This window comes from Trachurus trachurus (genome assembly GCF_905171665.1).
Source record: "Trachurus trachurus genome assembly, chromosome: 7".
In the NCBI taxonomy this organism is placed as follows: domain Eukaryota; kingdom Metazoa; phylum Chordata; class Actinopteri; order Carangiformes; family Carangidae; genus Trachurus; species Trachurus trachurus.
The window spans coordinates 13,054,257-13,078,689 of NC_139901.1; the positions used below are offsets into that span (position 1 = coordinate 13,054,257).

Here is a 24,433-nt window from a genome sequence, read left to right on the forward strand (position 1 = left end):
TGTAGCATAATTAAGGTAAAAATCCTGCAAATTTCCTCTGTAAAATGGTGATGTACAATAATACATATTTGTTGCAAGTGAATGACATTTGAGGATTTTTTGCAAAAAATATGTGTTTATATCAAGAATATCAGCTGATTAATCAATTATTGGCTTTTTTTACTCCCTAATTGGCCCCTAAAATCCCATATTGGCCAGGCCATCGTCACAACTGAAACAAGAAGTTGGGGTGTAAAATTATTACAGTTCTATTTATCCGGAAATAGCCCAAGAAACCATCATTAGAGGAGCCACAAAAAATCCTTTATTTAATAATTGTGTGTACAACTTATTACGCTCCTATAATTAGACAGCTAACGTTTGCTCTACTTTATGTGAGTTCTTGATCACAAGAGGGGGTTCACTCACTAGGGAGGGGAATGCAGATTGATTGTTGCCAACTGTGTGGATAAGTGGTTTATTTACACACTGTTTTGTTGACATTGCCGTGCCCAGATCTCAGCTATTACCTGTGCATTATTACGCACTGACAGAAATGATGGTTAAAAACTACACAAATCTGAGGCGTAATAGCCCAGAGTGATCTTTTTAAAGCTGTGTAATAGTGTATTGTTTAGCTGTGTGCTGTTAATGAGCGCCTAAAGAACCAGATTTTGTCCGTGTCTATAACAGTTTTTATCCAACTGGAAAACTACAGTGCTCGGATGGGAACCATGTCTCCTTTGGAGTGACACAGTTTGCATGTTCAGAGAAGGTTGATAGAATCTTAACAAGCTTACAGTCCAAAATAAGATTATCAATGCTTCAGTGATTCCATTATAATTGCACCCTCTGTGTGTCCTTTCTCACCTCGGCAGGAACTTCAGTTGGGCATTAAACCTTGATTGGGCCTGGATGAAGCCGGTCTTTGGTAAGATCTCCATGTGCTTCCTCATCTCCGGGCAGACATCAAAGGTCACCTTCAGGGCTGTGCTGGCTCTGTCATAGAAAGGATGTAAAGTGATCAAAGAGCCATGAAACATCTTCCTGAACAAGAAATCATCAGTCAATTAACAAACTGATTATTTTTCTATTAAGTTAAAATGACACACTAACTGCAAACTTATTGACCTTTTAATACTGGACAATACTGCAAAACTCTGGATTGTTAATTGGTCTTGTACAAAACAAACATGTCCTTTTATGTCTGGAGAAGATGATTTGTCGTGCATCTCTGTATCAACACAACACTTACAGTGCCTATAATGCACAACAGTGGTGTGTCACATTACACCTTTATCTAAAAAAAGAACAGAATAAAACACTGCAGCTCCTGAGATTTCAGTTTTGATTACATTGAAATTAAATGTACAGCTCTTATCCACTGACGTTTATAAATGATTTATTTCTATGAAACCTGCAAAATCGCATCACATCAAATCAAATCAATTTATAAAGTGTACATGCAAGTGAGGTTAAGGTTATTGCAAGATAATACTTAAATGGTTTCCTCTGCATCACATCAAGGTTAACCTTCTTCCAGGTGTTGGATACTGAGCTGAGCCAATCAGATTGAGGATTCTTCACAGCGAGCATCCTATAATGCATTTCCTCGCAAAGGGTAATTTGATGACCTACAGTTTTTGGGTTCCTCAGGCAAAATCTGTTCCCTTTTAGCTCTGTGACTCAGAACTTGAATATATCATCGGCTTTGCCTGTTGACACTTGGAGGTGCAGTTTTGTTTTGGCAACATAAACAAGAGCAACAGGATATATTTTTCAAGGTATTCCCGGTCCTTTGTTTTGTGGACTTCACAGGGAAAAACCTCTACTCTCTCAAGGACGGAGAAGAGACGTCAGTTTGAGTGACACCTACAGAGACTGCCTTGAATGGAGTGACGATGTACCCTGAGTCCGTATCATTCAGGTGACCCATTTTCTAGGAGCTCCAACAGATGGTTGTGCCTGTGGCTACGAGCCTGTTATAGCTGAGGTTTGCGATATAAATGGCTCCTCACCTTGGGAATTCTCCATCACATCCAACAACAACCCACACTCGCACACCTTTACGGAACAATGACAGTACAAACACGTTGGCTAAAACTACCTGTGTGTGCAACATTTCTCTAGTGTCTGCTTTCGGCGGGCAGGCAGGTAGGGGAGTGATAAGCAAGTTGTGGCCAAACAGACTTCAGAGGGACCCTTCATTTTCTGATTCCCCCCTCTCAGATGAAATGACCCGCTATCAACGAGGTCAAACAGATGGTTGCTTCCCCGAGGCAAGGACTCTCAGGGACACTCTGGAGATATTAAGTGCTATCTTTTTTCCAGCCAAATGATAACCTTCAAATCACTCTTGAAGGAATATTCATGGATACATAATCATTTAGGGTAATTAGGCATTTTAATTAACAGGGGCATTAAGCTGATCTTGTCTTTTTTTGCTGGCTGCCTGTGACCAGTTTATTTTTGAAGGCATGTTAAATCATTTAAAGGTGAGTTTATGCCAAATCACTTAATTTGCTTGATTGGGATATAGAACACTGTGATACTCGTTATGTAACCTTCTCATTACAGTTATATTTGTATTTATCTTGGAGTTGCAGCTAGAGTTCAAACTATTTGATTTCTGTGACTCAGGGAAACAAGTTCCTAAAGTCAAATAAAGCTTAATGACAGTCAAGTCTCTACTGTCCAACATTAGTGGCTGATCTCTCTAATGCTCTTGTGACTAAGTGAGAATGAATAACTGCAATCAGGTTGAGAAGCTGTCCCAGAGGAGTGGATGATACTGCAGCAGCAGATAATTGAACACTGGTGCAAACTTTGAGTGTCCACATCCACTGGTCCAGGTTTCCTGGCTGTCAAAGTTTCTCCAGACATGTTTTCAATCCCCGTAATAATCCTCTGCTGTTGTTTAGTAAATTTAACTAGTTTTTTTTTCACACTTAAACACTGGCTTCCTGGTTGAGAAACCTGGATCAGGCCCTTAGCCTCGCCCACTATCCACTGGCTTCAGGTGAAAGAGCAGAGAGCATCAAGATTGTTAGAGGAGCAAACATCAGTGAGACCCAGCCACATGTTCGAGTCTGTTGAGATCAGAACCAGAGGAATATCTTCTTCAGATGCCAGCCTCTCTTCCCTAGATCAGTCCACTACGCTGATCCACTCCCCGGCGTCTAAGCGCCAAAAGATTATGTTTGCACAATAAATGTTATTTCATTTTCCAGCCTGTCTCTCTTCATCCTTATTAGTCTGTCCTGATTGAAATATAGTTAGTGTCTTTTCAGAACAGTTAGTTAAGTTAGCATATTTTTAGAATGCTTAGCTCAGTTAGCATCTTTCATTTGTTGACAGCATTGATTCCTCAGGCTTGTGAACTATAAAAGCCTGGCTGTATGAATCTGTGTTCATAAGACTGTCATTGGTTCAAGGTGGAAACACTCACTCACGGTGTTGATGATTATTTCACTCATCAAATCTGTATCTTAACTTTTTCATCCATGTGTTACTGGTTGCTCTAACTTCCAGATGGTGACTACACACACTTTGTATTTCTGTTATTTATTTCCAATAAAATAACTCTCTGGAACCTGAGCGAGGCGTGCTTTCCCTTCTACTGGGTAGTTTTAGGCAGTTTACTGGAACAGGCATTTATCTCGCGGGGGAACCTCTGCTGCATCATGTCAAAGCCCTTTCCCCTGATGTTTCTCTCTCTTGTGTTTCCACTCTGTTGACTGCCCAGTAAAAAGATCTGTGGGTGATATTTTTCAAACTGAAGGAGAGGAAATACAGCAAACAGCTTCTTCTGAAAATAATTTGATGATAATAGTGTCACAGCACAAAAAACATGATCTTTGACTGACGCTGTAATATTCTTGTAACACTGATAACGATTGAGGTTTAGTGGGAACAGTTTCAGGTCGTGTTGAGGGAGATTGCTCATGTTGAGTTATTCTTGACTGTGAGAGCCCACAGCTACATCAGAGCCTCTGCCCTTTCTTGAAAGGGCCAGGTGGCAGCGCTGGCTTACTTCACGTGTACTCCAAAGCCTCATGGGATACAGAGCCTTCGTGGCAAGGGTTCTAGGCAACCATCAACCACAATGCAGCACTGTCAGCTTTATACTCAATAAAATATTCCAAAAATAACCTGCTGGGAGACCGCTTTCTTTTCTTTTCTTATCATCAATGTTTCTGTTCCTCGAGCCAAAGAATGCTGGACCTGGGTTGGACTCCAAGGTGCAGTGGGAATATTAGAAATGCAATGAACAGGGAAATGGAGGACAGGGTGCTTTATGAAGCGGCTGGTTGTGTTTGTTTGTGGCCTGAGTTTGGGCAGGAATGCTCATCTCCTCAGCAGGTGCCAGTGGAGGAGGGTTTGAAATGGAAAAAAACAAAAACACTGTTCCCAAAAAGAAAAACTCAGCCAACTGTGCTCAGAATATTTCAATCGTTGGCTCACTAGGTAAAGTCAAACACTGTGCATTTTAAAGCCTCTTAAAAAATTCTTTCAATTAGTAGAAGAGATATTCAAAATCACTGGCTCACACACAAGAGAGACATATTCAATTATGCGTGTGCTGTTCTCTTTAAGAATCTGTCACTAACTCCGGAGGACTTGTGGGATATCTGCCCATCTACTCAAAGGGAAAAGTGACAAATCGTATGATGAAAGAAGCAGCTCTTATTGTTTCCTCCAAAAAGCCTGCCAAGTTATTTTATGTTCAAATTACTGTCTTGGAGGCAGAGTGACATATTGCATAGTTTGCTGGTGCAAGCTTCAGCATTTTTTTTTCTTTTAAACTTCAAAGCTGCTGTTCACACTGATGCTGTCATCGTCATGTTGTCACATGTGCTGCTTTGCCAGCGCACCAGATGGCAGTTGTCACAAATACCCAACCCCCACACATGCACTCCCTCCCCCGCATGATGTGACACAATGACTGGCTAGGTGGTGGACCACACGCCTGTAAATGTTATTCTTAATCTCCTCTGTGCATCATAATGTATCACATCCATAATCAAGAGGGATTTGCTGTTGTCCTGTGCTATTGTGTGGGGATGTGAGCTTACTGCCTGCCCCCTCCCATCATCCTCTGTTTAGGAGCATTTATCAGCTAATACATCTCTATTATATCACATCCGCACGTTTGTTGAGTATCTCAATACGATGCCTGGTCCTGAGCATAGTTAGGCGGGGAGTTTTATGTTGGTCTGGCTGAAAAGTAAGCTGGCCTTGTCAATTTTAAGGGATTTCCATGAGCTGTTTTTCTGTGAAATGCCTGCTTTGGCAGAGACTGAGTATGTAAGGGGGTTTTAGTATTGCATTCAGCAGATAAGCCAGCATGCCACGTCAGCAGACCACGCTACTTTCCAAACTCCACTCCAAGGATGTTTCACAGCATGACAACAAATAAAATGGAAATATGACATGCACTAGTCATTTCTGTGGTGGTTCACACAGAGCACTTTAATATGCAGTGATAAAGATTTTAGAGCTTCTAATTTCAGGATTTCTGGAATCTTGAGATGATTTTGTTTCCCTGACTTGTACTGTTACAGGTCTGGACTGCAGGAAGGACTCCCATGACTCATTGAACTCTCTCTCGTTTATATCATACTTAATGACATTAACATGTATTTTTTCCCTCCCCTAATTTTTGCTTCCCCTTTCTCCCTGTTCTTATTCTGGGTACCAGTACCATTCTCCAGGTTCTGTGTGACAAGACGATTTCATCAATAAAACTGCAGCTATTTTAAAAGGCCATTTGCAAACCACACACCCTACAGTAAATTAATGTGGTGATTATCATAATGACTCTGTTTACTGACATGCAAACAAGCCCAACTTCATATGTGGCTGCATTTGCAGTTGCACAGTTGCGGCGCCACAGGGTTTGTGTCTAACGGAAACTTTTTCACCAGTGTTGGTACAGTGCACCGACTGAGACATATGAATCTGTCCTGTCTGGTACATTTACACAAACGTTTCAGTCTTGTCTAAATTTAAACTACCCAGTGAAAACTACAGCTTGTTCTGTGGTGAGACGCTGCTGTATCACTGTGTCCGTGTGTGGTTGTGTCACCATCTGATCAAACTGTACATGAAAACAGAGCTCAGGCAAAACCCACATCATGTGAGTGACACTGATTTCAAAGACAAAACTTTTAGATTTACGGGCCTTAGTTTCCGAATAATTTTCGGAGTAACTGTACTTGTAGCTGAAGATGAAAAATACAAAGTTTTCTTTTAAACAGCCACTTCTAAAACTGTGGTTCACTCTCAAAAACTCAAATGAGGCAGAACTCACTGAGGGGGCAGATTCCACTTTCTTTATAATGAGCACCTAATTACAGACTTGTCCAAGAAACTTCCCAAAACTAACAAGGACATTTTCATTAATTTTTTTTTAGGAAATGGGAAACTAAGGGATCCGTAAAATAAGAGGACATGCAGAGAGCTCATGTTCCATGACCAACTGGCCTGAAACGCCACAGGTGCCTGATATTTTAAATGAGCACATCAACCTGAAAAACTAATGCAGTTCACATAAAATTTTATATTCGTTTTTAGCACAGACTCTGTCTTTGTGCCAATGGTTTCTCTATCCTTGCAGACAGTAACACCAGTGCCATTTTAAATGACATCTCACTCACCTCAGTTTGAGTTTTTTCATGTTTTAGACAAGGAAGCTAACTCAAATCATATTTATAGAAAGACATTTAAGACTTATCTTATTTTTAAATCTGACATTATAGCCTCCCTCTGTTAGTTTTAACCATCAGTTTTCATTTCATTTTTATCCCTTGTGTTTATTGTATCTTATTGTGTTTCATAGACTTTTTAAATTAAACTTTTTTTTTATCTTGCTGTGTGAAGCCTTTTGGACTGCATATGAAAGGGACTACCGGTCTATAAATGTATCTTTTTTTTTTTTTTTTGGTGCAGTCACATACAAAACAAGCAAAGGAGGTCTGTGGGTTGGTTCATTTACTTGTTGGTTATCCATCATTTTACTTGAAGGTTTTCCGATGAAATACTTTGTGTCTTATTTCATGATTTTTTTGTAGAATCAGTACATGCAGGGATTTATTGTTTTACTTTATGAACCTATAATATATTGGAATATTGTAACTGCAGGCAGCAATTGTATTCATTTTACATAGTGCTGTCTGGGTTTTTATTGCAACCAGTGCAACATCCATAAACATATTTCTAAGTGTGACATCGCAGATGCTCTATGAACATTTCTGCATCATGTATTGTGTACGACCAAAAGCCTGGTTAGATACAGGATATAAAAAAGCTGTGAGCCACTGGAGGCTCAACAACCCACCTGCTCTGGACCACGACAGTGTCTTGATAAAGGCGATCAAACATGCATATCTTCAGATTAATGTTGGGCTGAACCATCCACACCGGTATGCTGACTGCAGTGCCCCTCGCCTGGATGGGTATCTGTTTGAACCAAACAAAATCACAAACAAAATCTTGTTTTGTGTCAATGACGACCACAAGATAACAGACATGATGACTCTTACTGGTTCGCTGGATGTGTCGGAGAACTTGATGTCGAAGTCCAGTCCGGCCTCTCCAGGAACAGTTGGTGTGAAAACAACCTCCAGTTTGATGCTTTGAAAGGGTCCGATCTCTCCCTCCCTCACCTGAGGAAGAGGAAACATGCAAGCAAGCAAACACTTGATCTGTAAAATATCTTATTTTATGGTTCTCAGAGACAAGACTGTATAAAACAGCCAGTTAAGCTTAGTAATGAACATCAGATGATCCATGGGTTAATGTGAGCTCAGTCCATGAACTCTACAGTACATGTCTCCACTGAGCTTTATGAGCTCTCTCCGTTTGAATTCTCATGGTGATTCACAGCCAACAGGACAGTTTACTTGAACTGCTTTACTTCACAGCACAAAACCATTTCTGTCCATGTACAAGAAGATTAATTTTGTCAGATGAGCGACTTTAATTTGTAGTAAAACAACAGTGAAAGGTGGAGTGGGTCTTCTGCTCTGCTCCGAAGAATAAAGGTGCTGAAAGCAATAATAAAAAAAATAAAATATGATGGATAATCCACCCTTTAAGACTCCATATCTTCAACCATATGTTGTGAAAGTATCAGTCAAAATGACAACAATCGAGCCGTGGGCGTGCAGGCACATGCAACACACACGGCTATAACAGGCACAGAGGGAGAGGCGACGCACCATTAGCCCCCTGCCAGAGAGACCTAATGTACCCTGAACAACACCACAACTTCACATGGGCCACGAGGCACAAACAGCATCCGTGCAAAAACACAGAGAGTCATGGGCATCTTCAGAGAGACAATTGTCTCATCAGAGCCAGAGCAGGTGTCTCTGATGAGACAGAACAGACTGAGCAGAGTCGTACACCAACATCCCTATAGTCGTGCTGCTAGCATGGCTACAAACACAGAGAAGGGAAGAAAAAAGAAAGGGAATCAACCCATGGACTTTATGCCTTCAGTTTTGCAGATCTCTACATATGAATATTCAGTTTCATGCTCTCAGGAGGGAGGGCACTACTGTGGCAACTTAAGAAAACACATGCAAAGACACAAATTAAGAAAAGATGTGCTGCAAAAACTCAAAACACAACATAAGTGTTTCTGGTGATGAAAAAAAAGAAAAAAAAAAGTGACAGACCTGGGGCGCTTTAGTTCAATGCTTTCTGACTTAAGATGTTGCGAGGACAGCTATCTGTTTGAAAATAAGGAACTTTAGGGGGTTTATTATAACGTCAATATCACATGATTTACATATAATTCTAAATATGTACTGTTAGTTTAGCATTAAGTATTCTAGCCTCCTGGCATAGTGTCCAGTGTGCATGTCTCTGGACAGTGGGAAGAAGGTGGACAATACATAAAAGAACCCAGGCAGACACAGGGAGAACACAGAGGTTTTCTTGTTTCTTGCATAGTGACAAACAATGGGCTCTATGCATAGCTCCACCACTTCCTGAATTTAAGGCAGGTCCTTCATTTCCTGTCTTACATTATTGGACAAACTGATTAATCCAGGTGTGTCTGACCATTGTGACTACTCAGACACACCTGGATTAATCAGTGTGTCCAATAATGTAAGACAGGAAATGAAGGACCTGCCTTAAATTCAGGAAGTGGTGGAGCTGTGCATAGAGCCCATAGGCTGTTTCTTTCCTGTGGTGTGTCCCAAATCGCGCACTTGTGCACTTACACTTAATATTTTGAGTGCATAAGTGCGTTCACACTGAGCAGTGCGCGAAAATGTAGTGCGCTATGCGCACTCAATTGGCGCACTCAAACGGCCAGAAAATTGAGTGTGGATCGATGGATACTTTCCACACTTAACGGCCGCCATCTTAGTGACGTAGCGGAAGCACGTCACTACTTTTCAAACGGCAGCGGTTGCTTTGAGCAGCGACGGAGCTGACACTGCCGTAAATGTCTTTAAAAAACACTAATAACAGCACAACAACAACACTATTATTATTATTATAATTATTATTATAACCTTTATTTATTCTCGAGAGACATTGAGGTTGCCCTCATTTTCAATGTCGTCGACATTGAAAATAACACAATAATACACAAATTAATAGCTCGTTTTGATCGGGAAAAGGCGCTGTCAAGTGTCGGCGATAGAGCTCCAACGGCCGGTTGCTATGGTTGCAATCAGAATTTAAAAAATAGAAGAAGCAGCTGCCGAGCCATTTCCGGTAAGTGCGCAGCAGCAGTGTTTGATTTGAGACGGTACTAACCTGTCGAAATTAGTGCACTGCACAAGGCAGTGCACTGCTTTACAGTGTACTGTAAAGCAGTGCACTGAGAGAAGTGTGCGATTTGAGACACACTACTGGCTTTAAACATATGCTGGACTAAAACAGATTTCATCACTACGGCTGACAGCATCAGTGTTACTATGGGACGTACATAAGGAATCACAGTATCTTCCAATACTTACATTTCCTACACTTATGTCGTTGTTGTCTGAGGGACTCCTCTCTACCTGGACCTCTGCATCCGTGGACACACAAGCCTGAGGAACATCCTCTGGAGCTGCAGCTGGAGCCTCCGACACTGTCACATAGGCACACAGTAAACTCATAGACTCGTCATTTTCGCTGGTGTCATACCATAATCAGTTAACTCCCTCCTGTTGGCAGCGTGAGTGCACACTTCAGATAGATTGTAAACATAAGAAAGGGATGAGCAGACACCTAACAGTTTCATGTAAAGATGCTAAATCTGATGTGGCTTGTAGCTGTAAAAAAACTAAACAAACACAGGCATCAAGTGTCAGATACTGTAAGCTTCAGTCCAAACAGTAGCATCAGCAGCCTGTGGGCCAAGAACAACCTCTCTTAACAATGGCAGATGTAATAAAGTAGAAAGAGCTACTTCGACAGAGTTTTTCCGAAGGCAGCAGAGCAGAAGTAAAACACTGAGTGGCTTATCAAAGCATCAGCAGAGGAAAGTGCTGAGTGCAGCGATGAGGACTTCAGATCTGAGCGAACATAAAAGAGAAGAAGCCTCGTCGTCACCAGCTGTGAGAGCAAGGTGAACCCTCTGCTTATTGTGTGTGTGTGTGTGTTAGAGAGAGAGAGTGTGTTCTTTCAAATGTCCTAACAAAAACATAAAGATGAGGAAAATCAAACACAATGGGGAAATCGTTGTTCGCTCTGTTTGTCTGTGACTGTTCAGGAAACACTGTTACCTATAAATACATGTCAAATACAACTAGTCTGCAGAGGTTCACCTGTTGTTGTAGAGAGCTCTGAAATATCATCAAACAAGACCCACAGTCTAAAGCTATACTGAATTTATACACAGCTATATGCTAATATCTGCCTCACTGTTCCTCTATGAGTCTGCTTCAATTATCCGTTTATGTCTATGTCTTTATTATAGAGTTGTATCAAGTGCATTGCTTCCTAAAAGCCTGCAAATCCTAAAGGACTGCAAATTAACTATGACTTTGTCCATTGCATTGCTTGCATTAAATACATGTAACAATGCGAACATGTATTGTCCCTGACAAATAAACAGATAAATAAATAATGTTGATGTGGTAGCATGGCCTTATGGGAAATGTTGTAGTTTGGGGGTTTAGTGTTTTAGCACTTAGCACAAACATGAGGCTGATGGAAATGTCATCAGTTTGTAGATGTTTGGTTAGAATTAGACAAATTGAAAATTTTACCTCATACTGTAATTAGACTAAATCAATAGTTATGGGATGCATATGTGTGCATAATTTCATGATAATCCATCTCATAGTTGTTGACACATTTGACTCAAAAATCAAACCTGTGGGGTGTCGTTTAGCTCAGTTGAGGCTATAGTCCTCACTGCAGTCGGCCCTGTATCGAATCCAAACTGCCTCCCATTTCCCGTCTCTCTCTCGACTATACTATCGATTAAAGGTGAAAAAGCCCCACCCCCAAAAAATCAAACCTGTAAACCTTGTTGTGATGTACAAGGGAAAGCCAGGAGATTATCATCCGCAAAGCACGAATGTCATTCATGACAATACATTCAATAGATGTTGAGATATTTCTGTTTCAACCCAAGTGGTCAAGTGGTGAATCAATGAATGAACCTTCATAAGAAAAGACTGATGATTAGAAAACAATCTGCCAGAGAGGCAATATAACCTTCATCATGACCAAAGGACCTTGAAATATGTGGGTGAGTAAATTAGTTTTGTATAAACATATTTTGTGGGGAACAAGTTTGTGTTAGGATGAGTACTGAGTTCTTTTAGTAAAGCTAATGTGTGATGACAAGAAGGTGGGAAAGAGATGGGACCAGACTTGTCAGTAGCAGTCAGGTTCAGATAGCTGGGGTCTTAAAGGTGCAGGTACCAGTTCAGGTTCAGATTAGCAGGACTCCAGATCAGGGTATAAACTGGTTTTAATACCTTCATCTGGTTTGCGGTGCTGCGAAGCCTCGGAGAGCTCCTGACTCTCTTCTTGCTGCGGTTGGATTTCTCTGCCGGCCGTGGAAGCGCAGCTCTTCTCACTGTCACATATTGCGTTTTGACTGCTCATCTCCTGTCAGCCAACAACACATGCGCATTATTTACATTTTTATGAAAGTTTCTTCATATGACTGATGAGGTCAATGATGTTCAGACCAGGTAATAACTACACATTCTAGTCACCCTGTAACTGTAAGTCTGTAACTGTAAAACTTTCTCCATCAGTGAAACAGACCGACAGTCTTACCTGGCTTGTGTGGGCAGAGTCCTGAGATGCTGACTGGACATGGCTTCTGTCTGGACTGGGCTTTGCAGCGGTGTCCAGGCTGAATTGGGTGGCCAGTGCACCCTTGTTGGTCAAGGTGATACTCTGTGAAATGGTCTGGCCGACCACGTGTGAACCGAAGTTGATGAACTGGCTGTCGATCACCAGCTAGAGACAGGATATACAAAAGCGGCAGTTATCATCTGCATACATTGATACAAATGTGCATTAATTACAGAGTGTAAATAGACTGTTATATTGGGATTGTGTTGTTCCCATAATTACTGCAATAATAGCTTTGGTTAATAATCTGGATACCCAACCCTGATACATAGTGATATCAAATTAGGTTTTATAATGGAGAACAAAGTTGGACCTTATAAACAAATGTAAATTCTTTAAGTTAGTTAAGTTTCACAACTTTTTTGAAAGGATCATTGTTCTTCTTACATTCTTTGAAAATCAAATTGATGAATACCTTTTTATGCTTGTCAGGCCTTTCATTAAATGTGACCCCAGGTAGGAGTGATAAAATCTTTTTTTGTTCTTTTAAGGGATTTATTGTCTTCATTTCATTGCTTTCATAGTGCCTATTTTGTATTATTGTAACATGTTAGGATTGTCTGCTCCGTTTAAATCTTTTATGGAGAAATGTATATACTTGCAAGATTTTTACCCTGAAATAAAGCATAAAAAAACTAAAGCAACCTAATCTTACAACTTTACTGGCCGCTAAACCCAGGTAACATTGATAGTTCCTTTCAAGACGGACAGAATTGAGACATTTGTAATGTCCAGTAATGTCCTCTACTCACATCACATTTCTTTATGGTGCATCTGACCGGCACAGAGAAAGGACCTCCTGCTGATGCAAACTGGATCTCTCCTTCCAGGTCCTCATTGATCTGCAGGGATCAGATAAGGGAACAATGTGTTGCCTCATCACAGTGTTATACGGCTTTCCTGGCATTTTGTTCAGAATGAAGGTTTGACAGCAGGTTAAAGGTCACACGTTTGATTCTAAGACAAAAGCAAGACGCAACAACATTTGACTTTTCTCATAAGAAGCAATTTGTAAGTTGTTTACACAAATTACCATCCCTCATAATGCAATGCAAATTTCACCTTCTTATATGCTCAAAAGGCATCAAACCACTGACATATCAGGCAGATGATATTGTATCCAGGGTGGTCCTGAACCACTTAGACAGCTCATGTTGGAGAAGAGTTTCCTGACGTGTGGTTTATGTTGCACATCGTAGTCAACAACAAACCCCAGTTGCCTGTGTTTGACCTATTCATTCAGCATGACCTCCTCCCCATTCAAACTTTGTTGGTCTTCATAAGTTATGTTCTGAAAACCACTTCGTGTTTGGCACTTATTACTATTAGAGTTAACTAGAGTAAACTTTATTGTCCCCAAAAGGAAATTAGTCCTCTTGTTGTCCCTTGTTTCACATAAAATTACATAAAATTAAGGAAACATGTTCACAAACAACACTATACACAATACAATAACATCATAATTAATAAAAGAAAATAACTGCTAAGTGTATTGAATTAAACAATGTACAATTTGTATAATCCTTTATGACATTTTTTATCAGTGCAAATGCAAAGTGCTTTTGGAAGCACAAGGAGTTTCCTAATGTATAGATGTTAATACCTGAATTGCGACTGTGTGAAATGTATTGGCTGTAGCATGTAGTGTAGGTGTAGGTGTAATAGGAGCAGTGATGCAACTAACCATTGGTTGGAAAACAGCCTGCATGTCACAGGACATCCCAGCAGACAAAGAACGTGGAGGCTCAAAGCTGAAACACAAAGCACAGGGAGTCACAGCGTTGCTCCTGTACTTGTTCAGCAGGATTTTACACAGACAACAGAAAGGTAACATTGCTCAGACTAAAACAGTTAATTTGTTTCTGGTGATGAAAAAAGAATGTAAAAGGTTGTTTGTGTGTTGGTGCTTAGAGTGTGATTCGTTGCATGCCTTCACATGTAAAGCAGCAACACAAGACTCAAAGGAAACATGATGATTTTGAAGATGCACAGGAAACAAAAAACACATCAGCGGCTTCAGATAAAAATCTGATATATAATGGATCTCCTGAGAGTGTCGTAGATGAGTGTAACGAACAAAAATCGACTTGATGCTCAAGCTCAGAAAACAAAAAGAGGAAAAAAGCTATTGTTCCATATGAAAATGCTGGAGCGTGGAACACAACAGTCTGGTATTCATTTCACAGCTAAATCTTATTATAACCTGCTGTATACCCTTCCAGGAACCTTAAGAAACACGAGCACTGTGAGCTGTTTCAAAGCAACATGTGTATCTCACAGCACATGTTTGTGTTGATGCTAATGCCGCCCCGAGGATCTGGATAACACGACGCCCTTCCAGAGACACAAGAAGAGGCCCAATCAATACCAACATGGAAGGCGGCCAGAGAAGCAGAGAGGATTCTCAAAATCCAATACATAAACAAGAAGTTAGAAGCATACAACCATGAGCATAATTAGGAAGCAGCAACAATTACACAATATAAGAGATGCAAAACATTGCTTTATTTAGATTGTATTACTGGTATCTTTCTTTACACTGTTAAAAAGATTAATCATGCAGCTGTGCTTGTCATGCACAGATAATGAGGTATCTTCTGTGCCAAGGTGAGAGAAGCACAAGATGAAAACCCAGTGTCCAAAATAGAACAGCGTCATACCAGTTAAAACCAGTTTGTTTTTGTTTTGTTTTTATTCCCATCAACTTTTCAAACTCTGTAAAAAATAAAAAAAAGAAACACAATGGTTTTTCTTCTCTGGTTATGAGGTGCTCTAGCCCAGCATACTGCGAAAAACTGACAGCGTGTCTCCTAGCAACGCCGGCTCTCCGATGTCCATCAAACACTGACATTAGAAATGGCCCCCAAGAAGCCTCACACTGGAACTGAACAACTGTGCCCAAAAAAATATTTCTCTATTTCTAAAAAACAGAGAAAGTTGCATGATAGCTGCAATTCCGTATTATATTTTAGAGTATTCAGTTCTCCCTGTATATCTACAACAACAACATATCTACCCCAACATGAAACATATTCCTACTTCACTACATCACACTACACATGGACATGTACCTTTATAATGTATGGAGCTTTAATATAAACATCTACCTTCAACGCCTTTTAACTTTCCAGATCAAAAACACTGAAGAGCAATCGGGCCACTATAAAGCCCTTGTAAATGAAAAAAAAAACAAAACAGAAAAACTCATAATTAACAGCCTGTGACCACTGTTATCAACACCACTGGGTATTGGGAGTATTAGGTTCAGTCAAAGCCAGTTGTTTTAAGTTGCTGGTGCAGCTGTTGGGCGGAAAACTAGACTGAAGCTGCCGTCTAGTTCACCACTGTGACCTGGACATGTATGATGGTCCAAGTAATTCTGGTGATAACTATAAATGTCAAATTGTACTTTTGATTTTTTTTTTCTTGGCTAACTTCCATCCTGATTGGTACCATTCATCTCTCTCAGCTTCAACACAGGTGGAATGAGAAGACATGAGGAAAAATAGAGCAGTTCACTTGGGATTAAATGCATGCGAGGCAGTGTTCGAAAAAGCTTACAGCCCTATATAAAGTGCTGCAAATGAGGCCATACAGTACAGTATATCCATCGCAGAGCACTGTACAGTACTACTGTGTTCTATTATACATTCTGGTTTCTCCCCATTGGCTTCTCCTACAGTGAATCAATAACATTCACAATTCATTGTTCAGTTCAACAGAGCTAAAACACACAATCTACTGTGAAGCATCAAAACTCTCACAACGTCTGTGAATATTATACAGTATAATCTTGTACTCACCTTGTTCTGTTTACATGCAGTGGCTGCATCATACTGCAGAGCTCTGTTTGTTAAGGAACCATTTGAAAGCCATGACTTCATAGTTTTTATGGGCACAATGAAGACGCTTGACAATTGATGTAATTAGAAATAAACGTCTCAATCACAGGATTTAAAGCCCAAATACGGTTTTGACTGATGTAACTCATATTTGATTATTTTTTTATGGGGTGTTAGATAGACTCGCAGAGAAGATGAATAAAAGAAGCAGAGTTAAGTGTAGCATGGGTTTTCTGATGTCAGACAGTGAGATAAATTTCATGCACTTGAGAATATGAAAAGGCCTTCAGCAACTATCTTTAGCCGGCTGGTTTCAACAGGACATGGCTACAACACTGGTATGTATCCACGTGCCTGTCAAGCCTTCAGACAAATCAAAAAGCTGTCAGACCACTTTAGCTAGAAGATGAAATTTGACCTCCATTTAAAAATCAGTGGAAGTTTGTACAGACTGTGGGCTCTAGTTTCGTAGACCAGGCGCAGTCTATAGGAGGAAACTGATGTTTTGGTCCGGGAGGTCCAAGCTCACAGTGGCCGAATATATGGTAACACGAAAAGACCTCCACGGACTGAGCAGAAGTAGTCTGGGAGGAAGTTATTGTTAATCAGATTTGCCCTGCGTTGCCCAGTGTGAAAAAACAAAAAACCAAAAAACACACCGTTTTTCCACTAATAAGGACGCTCACATTTAGTACCAATACCCCGTGTAACAAAGATGAGTAGTGTGCACAGATCACAACATAAACAAATACCATGCATAACGGGGATGAAATCAGAAGCAGCTGTGCATAAAGGACTCATTGCAGAGCGTCTCTCTCTCTCTTAATTTTCTGAGATGAGAGATGCCGAATATACAGTATATTCACTCTGATGCCGAGGCTGTTTGTGGTTGGCTGAGAGAGACGTGAACTTGTTAGTTTGCATCACATTTTAATCTGTGTTAATTCAGTCAGGTTGAGTTTCCATTACATGTGCCAACCGCCTTTGATCTGACATCAGATGTGACGGGACAATCGAAATAGATATAAATTTACGCGTTGATTCCATTAGTTGCATTAAATAGTGGTTGTTGTGATTAGTTATTGCATTTAAATGTGCCTGAAACTGTGGAAACCTGCGCAGATCAGCCAAACTACCACTGCACCGGCTGCACTCCGCCTTGCACCGAGAGTAGACCAGGTTGGAGCTGGCGGGCTTTCGGCACTGCACCAAGCTGAATCTGTGACACCTCCCCCTGCTGTGCCGCCACACCCATCTCGGCGCACCTCGGTCTACCAAACTGCCAAACTGACCGTGTGCCGTGCTGCGCTGGGCGAAACTTGCACTGCAGCCACGCCACGAAACTACTAGAGCCCCTGTGAATCTGAAAGCTCTGAATCTAGCAGGCACAGGAACCTCGTCTTACTCAGATCCACACAGACAGGAAGCAAAATAAAACACTGACTCTCCTCCGGGCAGGATTTGGCCCAAATGAAACAATCTGTGTGTGATTGCACCCTCAGATTTTGGAGAGTACCACCCGCTCGGCTACAGTCTCCAGCTTTGTCTCACCACTCATCTCGGGAACATGCAGATCACAGAGGGGTGTCTTCCTCTCAGACAGTCATTTCCAATACATGCTAGGAAGTGACACTAATTGCTCTAATTGCAAAAACACAGCTTCTATACAATGGCTTTTCACCAAGTCTGGCAAGCCCGGGCTTTTTGTTTTGCTTTTTTGTTTTTTGTCCCACTGGTGAATAGATACAGCAGAGCCCATTCTGGCACAAGTGCACCTACACAGAAGGGGGGGAAGGGGGGAGCCATTTTTAGAAATTCAGGGGGCGTTCAGGGAACTATGGGCTGGTGTGAAAAAGCCCAGTGTGTTTGTGGTTCACGTTTCTCTCTCCTGCTGTGTTTGATGTTCAGCTGGGCGAGCCATGGAGGCTTTGGAGTCGTCACGACTGATCTCAATATTGTCGGTTTTTTAAGTGTGAACAACCAGCAGCTTTTTACACACAGCAGACGCGGAATAGTAAGAGGAGGGTGTGTGACCGGCACTGTAGCAGAGACAGGTGAATTTGTCAACATGTGTGGACACAAACTTCATGTTTCCTCACTCCAGATTAGGTCATTCCTTCATGAGTTTGCTAGTGATGCTGTTGCAGTTTCAGTGGCTGAATGTAATATGTGGAAGTGTGGCAATAACCAGTGGTTACAGGATAATAGCACATTGAAAATTGCCCACATATTTGATATTCTTTAGTCAGTTACTTTAAAGGAATGATCATAAGTGAACTGCCAAAACAATGTGATAGTACAGTAGCTCATGCAGAAAAAGGTCATGTCAGAAAATTAGCCACTGTTAGGCCTGATGCAGGACTTAATTTTACATCACACACTCAGATCTCCCTGAACTCAGAAATTAGAGTGACTTAGTACTTGTACATTTTATTTTTATTGTTACATAATTGGCTTATGACAAGAAGGTGTGGGTACTGAAACAAAAACCGAAACTACAAACACTACAAAAGTTGTTTTTTTTCCTATTCAAGTCAGGACATATCATATATAATCAAAGGTGTTGTGGGATGTTTACTTTAAAGCTCTACTACAGCAATACTTGTAATTTATTCTTCTTTTACACACTCTGGCCTGTGGTGGCAGCACTGAGAATCCTGCACCATTTCAATGAAACCCCGCCCCCAAATAAAACAAACCAAAAAAAAAAACACGTTCTTATCTTCCAAATACCTAGAGTAGTTTAAGTTATTTTGTCTGCCCCTGACGTCATCAAATAATTATCTACCATCTGCTGTATTCAGATTCTTCACTTCACAAATTTCATGAGCTGAAGAGAAACTGAAATGTCTGGGTTTTGGCAGATAAACCTCAAATAGCATGACTAATAATCATTATGGTTGATCAGAACACCATAGGGTTCAACCAGACCATTTGAGACTATCACTGATGTACTGAACAGAGTAGGGATGTGTTTTATAGCTAATGATTTTGCCTTTAATTTGTAAATAAAACTGATTTTGTATTTTTTGAAGCGACACAGATACAGTACTTAAAATTACATATCCTCCAATCTATGTCAATAATAAGTGAAAAGACAAAGACATGCAGAAGGAAACCAAATGAGTACTAATTCATTTATGGTAATAAAACAACAGCCACCTGTTGTGACTATCAGAAATAATGTGATTTTGAATTGTGTTTTCAGGAGTTAAACCATGAGAAACTACAAATAAAATATGTATAGTGATGATAAAGCTGAAGAGTGACTGACTGGACAGTGTTTCAGTGACACAGGGACACAGAAGAGAGTGAGAGGGTATAATGCACAGTATACAGTATGTGTGCATTCACCCGTTTTGGTAGGAAAGTGCTTGTTTGCTGCATGTGAGTTAAGAATAGAGGACTGGAATATGATATGTTCAGACAAGTGGTCCAGCACGAAGGCTCGAGAACAGCATCGGTAGTTTTTCCAACTGACCCTGCTGTAGCCTGGGAGACTCTTCACTCAGTCAGGCAGAAAGAGGAGAGATGAAGAGACCACGTCAAGTCATGGAGGGGGAAGCTGATGGGAAAGTGATACACAGCGAGTGACCTGGAGAACAATGCGTCTCTGCTCGGCCTGTAGGCTGCTGGCAGGCTCAGAGAGAGAAGAGAGATACTGACTCACAGAGCGGAGTCTCATAAGAGGAGCTGTGAGCGTGGTGATCTAAGCTGGCGTCCATATGTGGGAGGACAAGCTCTGCTTTCACGTCCACTCCATCGTCTTTTAAAATGACAAGAAGTGGTTTCATTACATGCCTAAAGTGGTCATGCACCAGCAGATGTTTCCATGTGATAATTGAGGCAGTTCAACCGACAGTGGCTTCGTAGCAGCTGTAATGTTTGTCAGTGTAAACATGTCCAGCTCTACCGTTGTCACAATATTCCCTTGACAACATTATTTTACATACAACAGATCATTAGAATAGCAAAACCATGAAGGAACAACTGTGTACAATGCTGTATCTTGTTGTTATCTGTATCTGTGTCTCTTTACACCTGTAACATAAATACCAGATAGATTCATTTTTAACTCGGATGGAATATGACGAAATAACGCAGCCACTTTAAAGGGACAGTTCGAACAATGATCCTTTTGTGTGCTCCTGAAAGCCTCCAGGCCAATTTCTTGGTTGTCTCAATCGAGGTAGTGGCTCACGCACAAATATAGGTGCCTTAAGCAGTCAGTTTTTTTCTTCTCATTGGTTACTTGGTTTGGTTGGACTTTTCCTTGATTTATTTTTGGTTTCCTTAGTGTTGGCCCTGTGCATCTATGAAGGCTGTAGGCCTTTTCTCAAAAGGTCAAGTTGGAACGAATTTAAATGAACATATAATTATCCACATAATGACCCACATGAGTCAGAAAACAGCCTCATCTTCTTGGTCACGATGGTGTCTATGGTGTAGAACTCAAAATATAAAACATAACTGAATGTTTCCTTCTAAATATTTCACACATAGGACGTGGAATGCATCCCTAACCCTGCCTCTCAAAGTCCAACCCTAACGTCCCCGTCGTGAGAGGTGGAAACAGGTCAAGCTGGCCAATAGGGCAATGGTGAAACTCACAGGCCAATCATCTGTGAAGTGGATTCAAATGATTACAGAAACATTGATGAAGAGTAAGAAACCCCAGAGGGTGGAAACTTAACAATGGCTCATGTTCCGAAAGGAACACAAAGGCCTAAGTGAAAAAAAGTGAAAGGAAGTGGAATGCATGTTGTATGCACCAATAAATGGTTTACCTGGATTTCAGGTTCCTTTGCATTTCACAACATGGTCAGTTATTTAACTGTTTACACACAAATCTAACCTGATGGAGATAAAATCCTTCAGCTGCGAAGAGATCCCCAGAAGCCTGCAGTGGTTTGTGGTGTAGCTGATGTTAGTCAGGACAACTTTCTTCTTATACACTTTCCCCACATCAAAGTCCTAAAACAGACCATTTGAAATATTTTATAACATTGCATTAGTTTTAAAATCCAGCTTTAAAGGCGCACGACTCATAATTTAATCACTTCATTAGTCTTGTCAGTGGAGTGGTACCTTGAAAATGATGACCTCTGGTTTGCTGCTGAATGGAGACCCTCTCAAGCCTTTTCCATGGCCTCTTCCAGCAGGTGGGATGATTTTTCCACTGATCGCTGCAGGTTCCTCCTGCATCCCCTCAGTCAGCACCATTGAAGTCTTGTCATTCAGGACCTTCTGGAGAAGAAACTGCAAAGTTCACTAAAACGAAACAACCTATAATTCAACTCAAAATTGACAACCATAAAAATATCTCATTATATTAAAATAGAAAAGATACAGACACAGGAAAGATAGGAGAGGTTGATCACAAGTATTTTGATAGTATGTCTGGTAACCCTTTTCTCTTTCTCATGTGTGAATAAAAAATGTGTAATTTTCTCCATCTAAGTAAAAGTAAATGTAAACACGCACCATACCTTATCAAGTGTAAAAACATGAAAAATAATTTCATGAAGTTGTATGTAATAAACCGTAGCACCTGTGTTTAGAGTTTTAAAAATGTTAAATCTATCTACATCTGAAACTGTTTTACTTTGTTTTTGTTTTTTTACCTCTGCTCTATTTTTTCTCTCTAATGTAAAACACTTGAAGTGAATAAATCATCTTATTAGTGTTGTTACGTTGCTGTGCTCATCTACTGCAGTAGCCATTAGTGTGTTGAGAAGTAGCCTTTCATGAGAGCATCAGTATGATGTGTACGTTCGGAGAGATCACTTCCACTTGACTTGTCGCTGGCTCGGAGCACGGAGATGTATCTCGCTCTCAGGCCTCAAAGGCACCAGCACAATGAGAAGTGATGCCTGTCGTCCCACATTTCAAGTGTGAATGAGGCTGGATGAGACAGAGAGACAACTCACCTCTATGGCAGCGAGCCACAGACACTCCTTCCTCTATCTGAAACTGCCATGGAGCAGTGGCCACTGAGCAAGGCACTATCTCTGGATTCAAGAAAAATCTGAACTGTGGTTTGTCACTGTTGTCTGACTCAGGATCACTGATAGGATCAATATGATGGAGTTTGATTGATTTCATATTGATAGTAGAAATGATCTCACCGATCTCTCTCTATCAGTACGCCCTTATTGGCAGAGGGAAGCTTGTACCAACTCCATACTTCTGTTACTGCAGTTATCATTGATTTTTGTTAATCGTTTTTTAATGAATCAATCATTTCTTTTAAGTCAGTAAGATGTCAGAAAATTAGAAATAGAATGTTTCTAAGTCTACGGGAAATGTGCATTTAGATAACCTTTGTTATGTTTTGATGTGACATTCATAAAACCAAACCCCCCAAAAGTTACATTAACAACAATTCAAACAAGACCAAAACAACACATTCTCATATCTGAATATTTGTTATTTTTACTTCATACATGACTTTAACATGTTTCTGTCGAAGGACGCCTGTAGGTCACCCCAAGGTCTGTGACGACACGTGACCGGACGTTTACTACAAGAGGCCCCACACTCTGGACCTCAGATTAACTTTCAGGTCCTTTAAATCTCTTCTTAAAATGCATTTTTCAGTCTCAACCACTGGTTATTTCTAACTTGTATATTATTTACATTGATATTAAATTATCATTTTAATTATTGTTTTTACTTATTTCATTGCCTCTCTTCACATCTCATCGGATGCTTTTGCACGATGTTGATAACTTGATATGTGATATATTTTTTACTTATGCTGTTCTATTTTTTCACTGTGATCAGTTTCCTTGACCTTCTGTTTCATCTGGTTTCTTTGTTCTGTGAAACACTTTGTCATTTGATAAGAAAAGTGACTAATTTTTTCAGTACTGTCACTTTCATATGTAATGTATTGCTTTCCCTCAGCACATGCTTGCTGGCCTGTCGAGGTTTTTCTACCTCTTTTCTACCTGCTTCACCCTGAGCAGAGCATGTGTAGCGTCATTATACAGATCCAACACCCCCTACGTTCATGTTCCCCCACCAACTAGTAAAAATCTCTAGCATAGGAACAGTAATATAATCCCTCACTTTCTTTGCATCTGCAACCTGACAGCTGTGTTTACTAGAACACACTAACAAGCTGGAGGTGCAGCTACTGGGAACTGAAACAGTGTTTTATCCACTTCTCTTGCCAGATTACCTTAACCCCACCCCCAAGTTTCAACCAGCTGATTAAATCAGTTGGATCATCTTTGTTGTTCCTGATAAAACTGCTCTGCAGCTATTTCAGATAAAGGAAATACTGCCTTTGAGTTCTATTATTTATAAATCTTGCTTTAGGTGGGAAATTCATGCACTCAAAAATATGCAATGAGCACATCCGTAGAAAAACGATGTGCCTGCTGTGAATGAGACATGATTTATGACTGTTTAATTTTAGCATCTTGCAGGGATTTGCTTGTTGCTGTTATTGTAGTGCACCTCATAGTTCTGGTCCCAAAGCCCTGAGAACTCAGGCTCAGCCAAGCTGTCAGCGAGGCTCTGGTAGTCCACCCCCTGCTGCACGGTCTCCTCTGGGTCCTCTGCATCAGACGAGGAGGACGACGATGAGCTGCTGATGTCACTCAACTCCCGTAACTGCTGGAGAAACACACAAACACACACTGGGTTGTAATTGCTCCGGAACTTCTTACACTGTCATTTCACGCGTGGCAGCTCTGATGTTGAGAACCACTCACGAATGTTGCTCTCTCCTCCGTGGCAGGTGGGGGGTTGGGATCCGGGTGGTGCAGGAGCTTCTCTCTTGCCCTCCCCAGAGATTGTAACTTGTCAGTGGCTGGGAGTTTAGGCAGCTTCGCCTGGTGCGTCTTTCTGCTCCTCGCCAGCTGTTCCTCCTGAAGGAGTTTTGCCACGATCGCCACCTTGTTTGACTTCCTCCTCTCTTCGAATTCCCTGAGAAGGGCAAATCAACAGCACTGCATTATGCTGAAATGGGGTCATATATTCCTCAGCGCACAGCGAGAGAAAACACCCACACACTGCTGCATGGAGTGGGAGTGGAGGACATGTATGTGGGAGAGGAGTGGAGAGGAAAGGAAAGCAGAGGAGAGGAAAGAAGAGGAGAGGACGCACTCTTTGTTTTGTTTTATCTTCTCTAGATGTTCCCGTTGGTGCAGGTGCTTGATCGTGTTGATGCCTTGGGCCTGCAGGGATTCTCTCATCTGTCTCTGTTGCTGCTCTTTCTCTTGGGCATTTGCTTTGGTTCTGCTCTGTCGGACCTGTAAACTTTCCTAAAC

The 24,433-nt window shown here is 40.9% G+C and overlaps 1 protein-coding gene across 1 annotated transcript in view; it reads right to left on the reverse strand.

The window, feature by feature from the left end:
• The window catches only part of cfap74 (cilia and flagella associated protein 74), a gene marked incomplete at both ends in the record, with an annotated part of 55,474 nt that overhangs the window by 25,060 nt on the left and 5,981 nt on the right, over window positions 1-24,433 (reverse strand). The window contains 13 exons of the mRNA XM_083975802.1: window positions 850-978; window positions 7,319-7,440; window positions 7,524-7,646; window positions 9,963-10,078; window positions 11,922-12,054; window positions 12,229-12,414; window positions 13,062-13,151; window positions 13,994-14,060; window positions 21,007-21,125; window positions 21,240-21,395; window positions 23,619-23,777; window positions 23,876-24,089; window positions 24,270-24,427. Of these exons, the coding sequence (XP_083831928.1) occupies window positions 850-978; window positions 7,319-7,440; window positions 7,524-7,646; window positions 9,963-10,078; window positions 11,922-12,054; window positions 12,229-12,414; window positions 13,062-13,151; window positions 13,994-14,060; window positions 21,007-21,125; window positions 21,240-21,395; window positions 23,619-23,777; window positions 23,876-24,089; window positions 24,270-24,427 (1,772 nt within the window). The remainder of the gene's footprint in view (window positions 1-849; window positions 979-7,318; window positions 7,441-7,523; window positions 7,647-9,962; window positions 10,079-11,921; window positions 12,055-12,228; window positions 12,415-13,061; window positions 13,152-13,993; window positions 14,061-21,006; window positions 21,126-21,239; window positions 21,396-23,618; window positions 23,778-23,875; window positions 24,090-24,269; window positions 24,428-24,433) is intronic.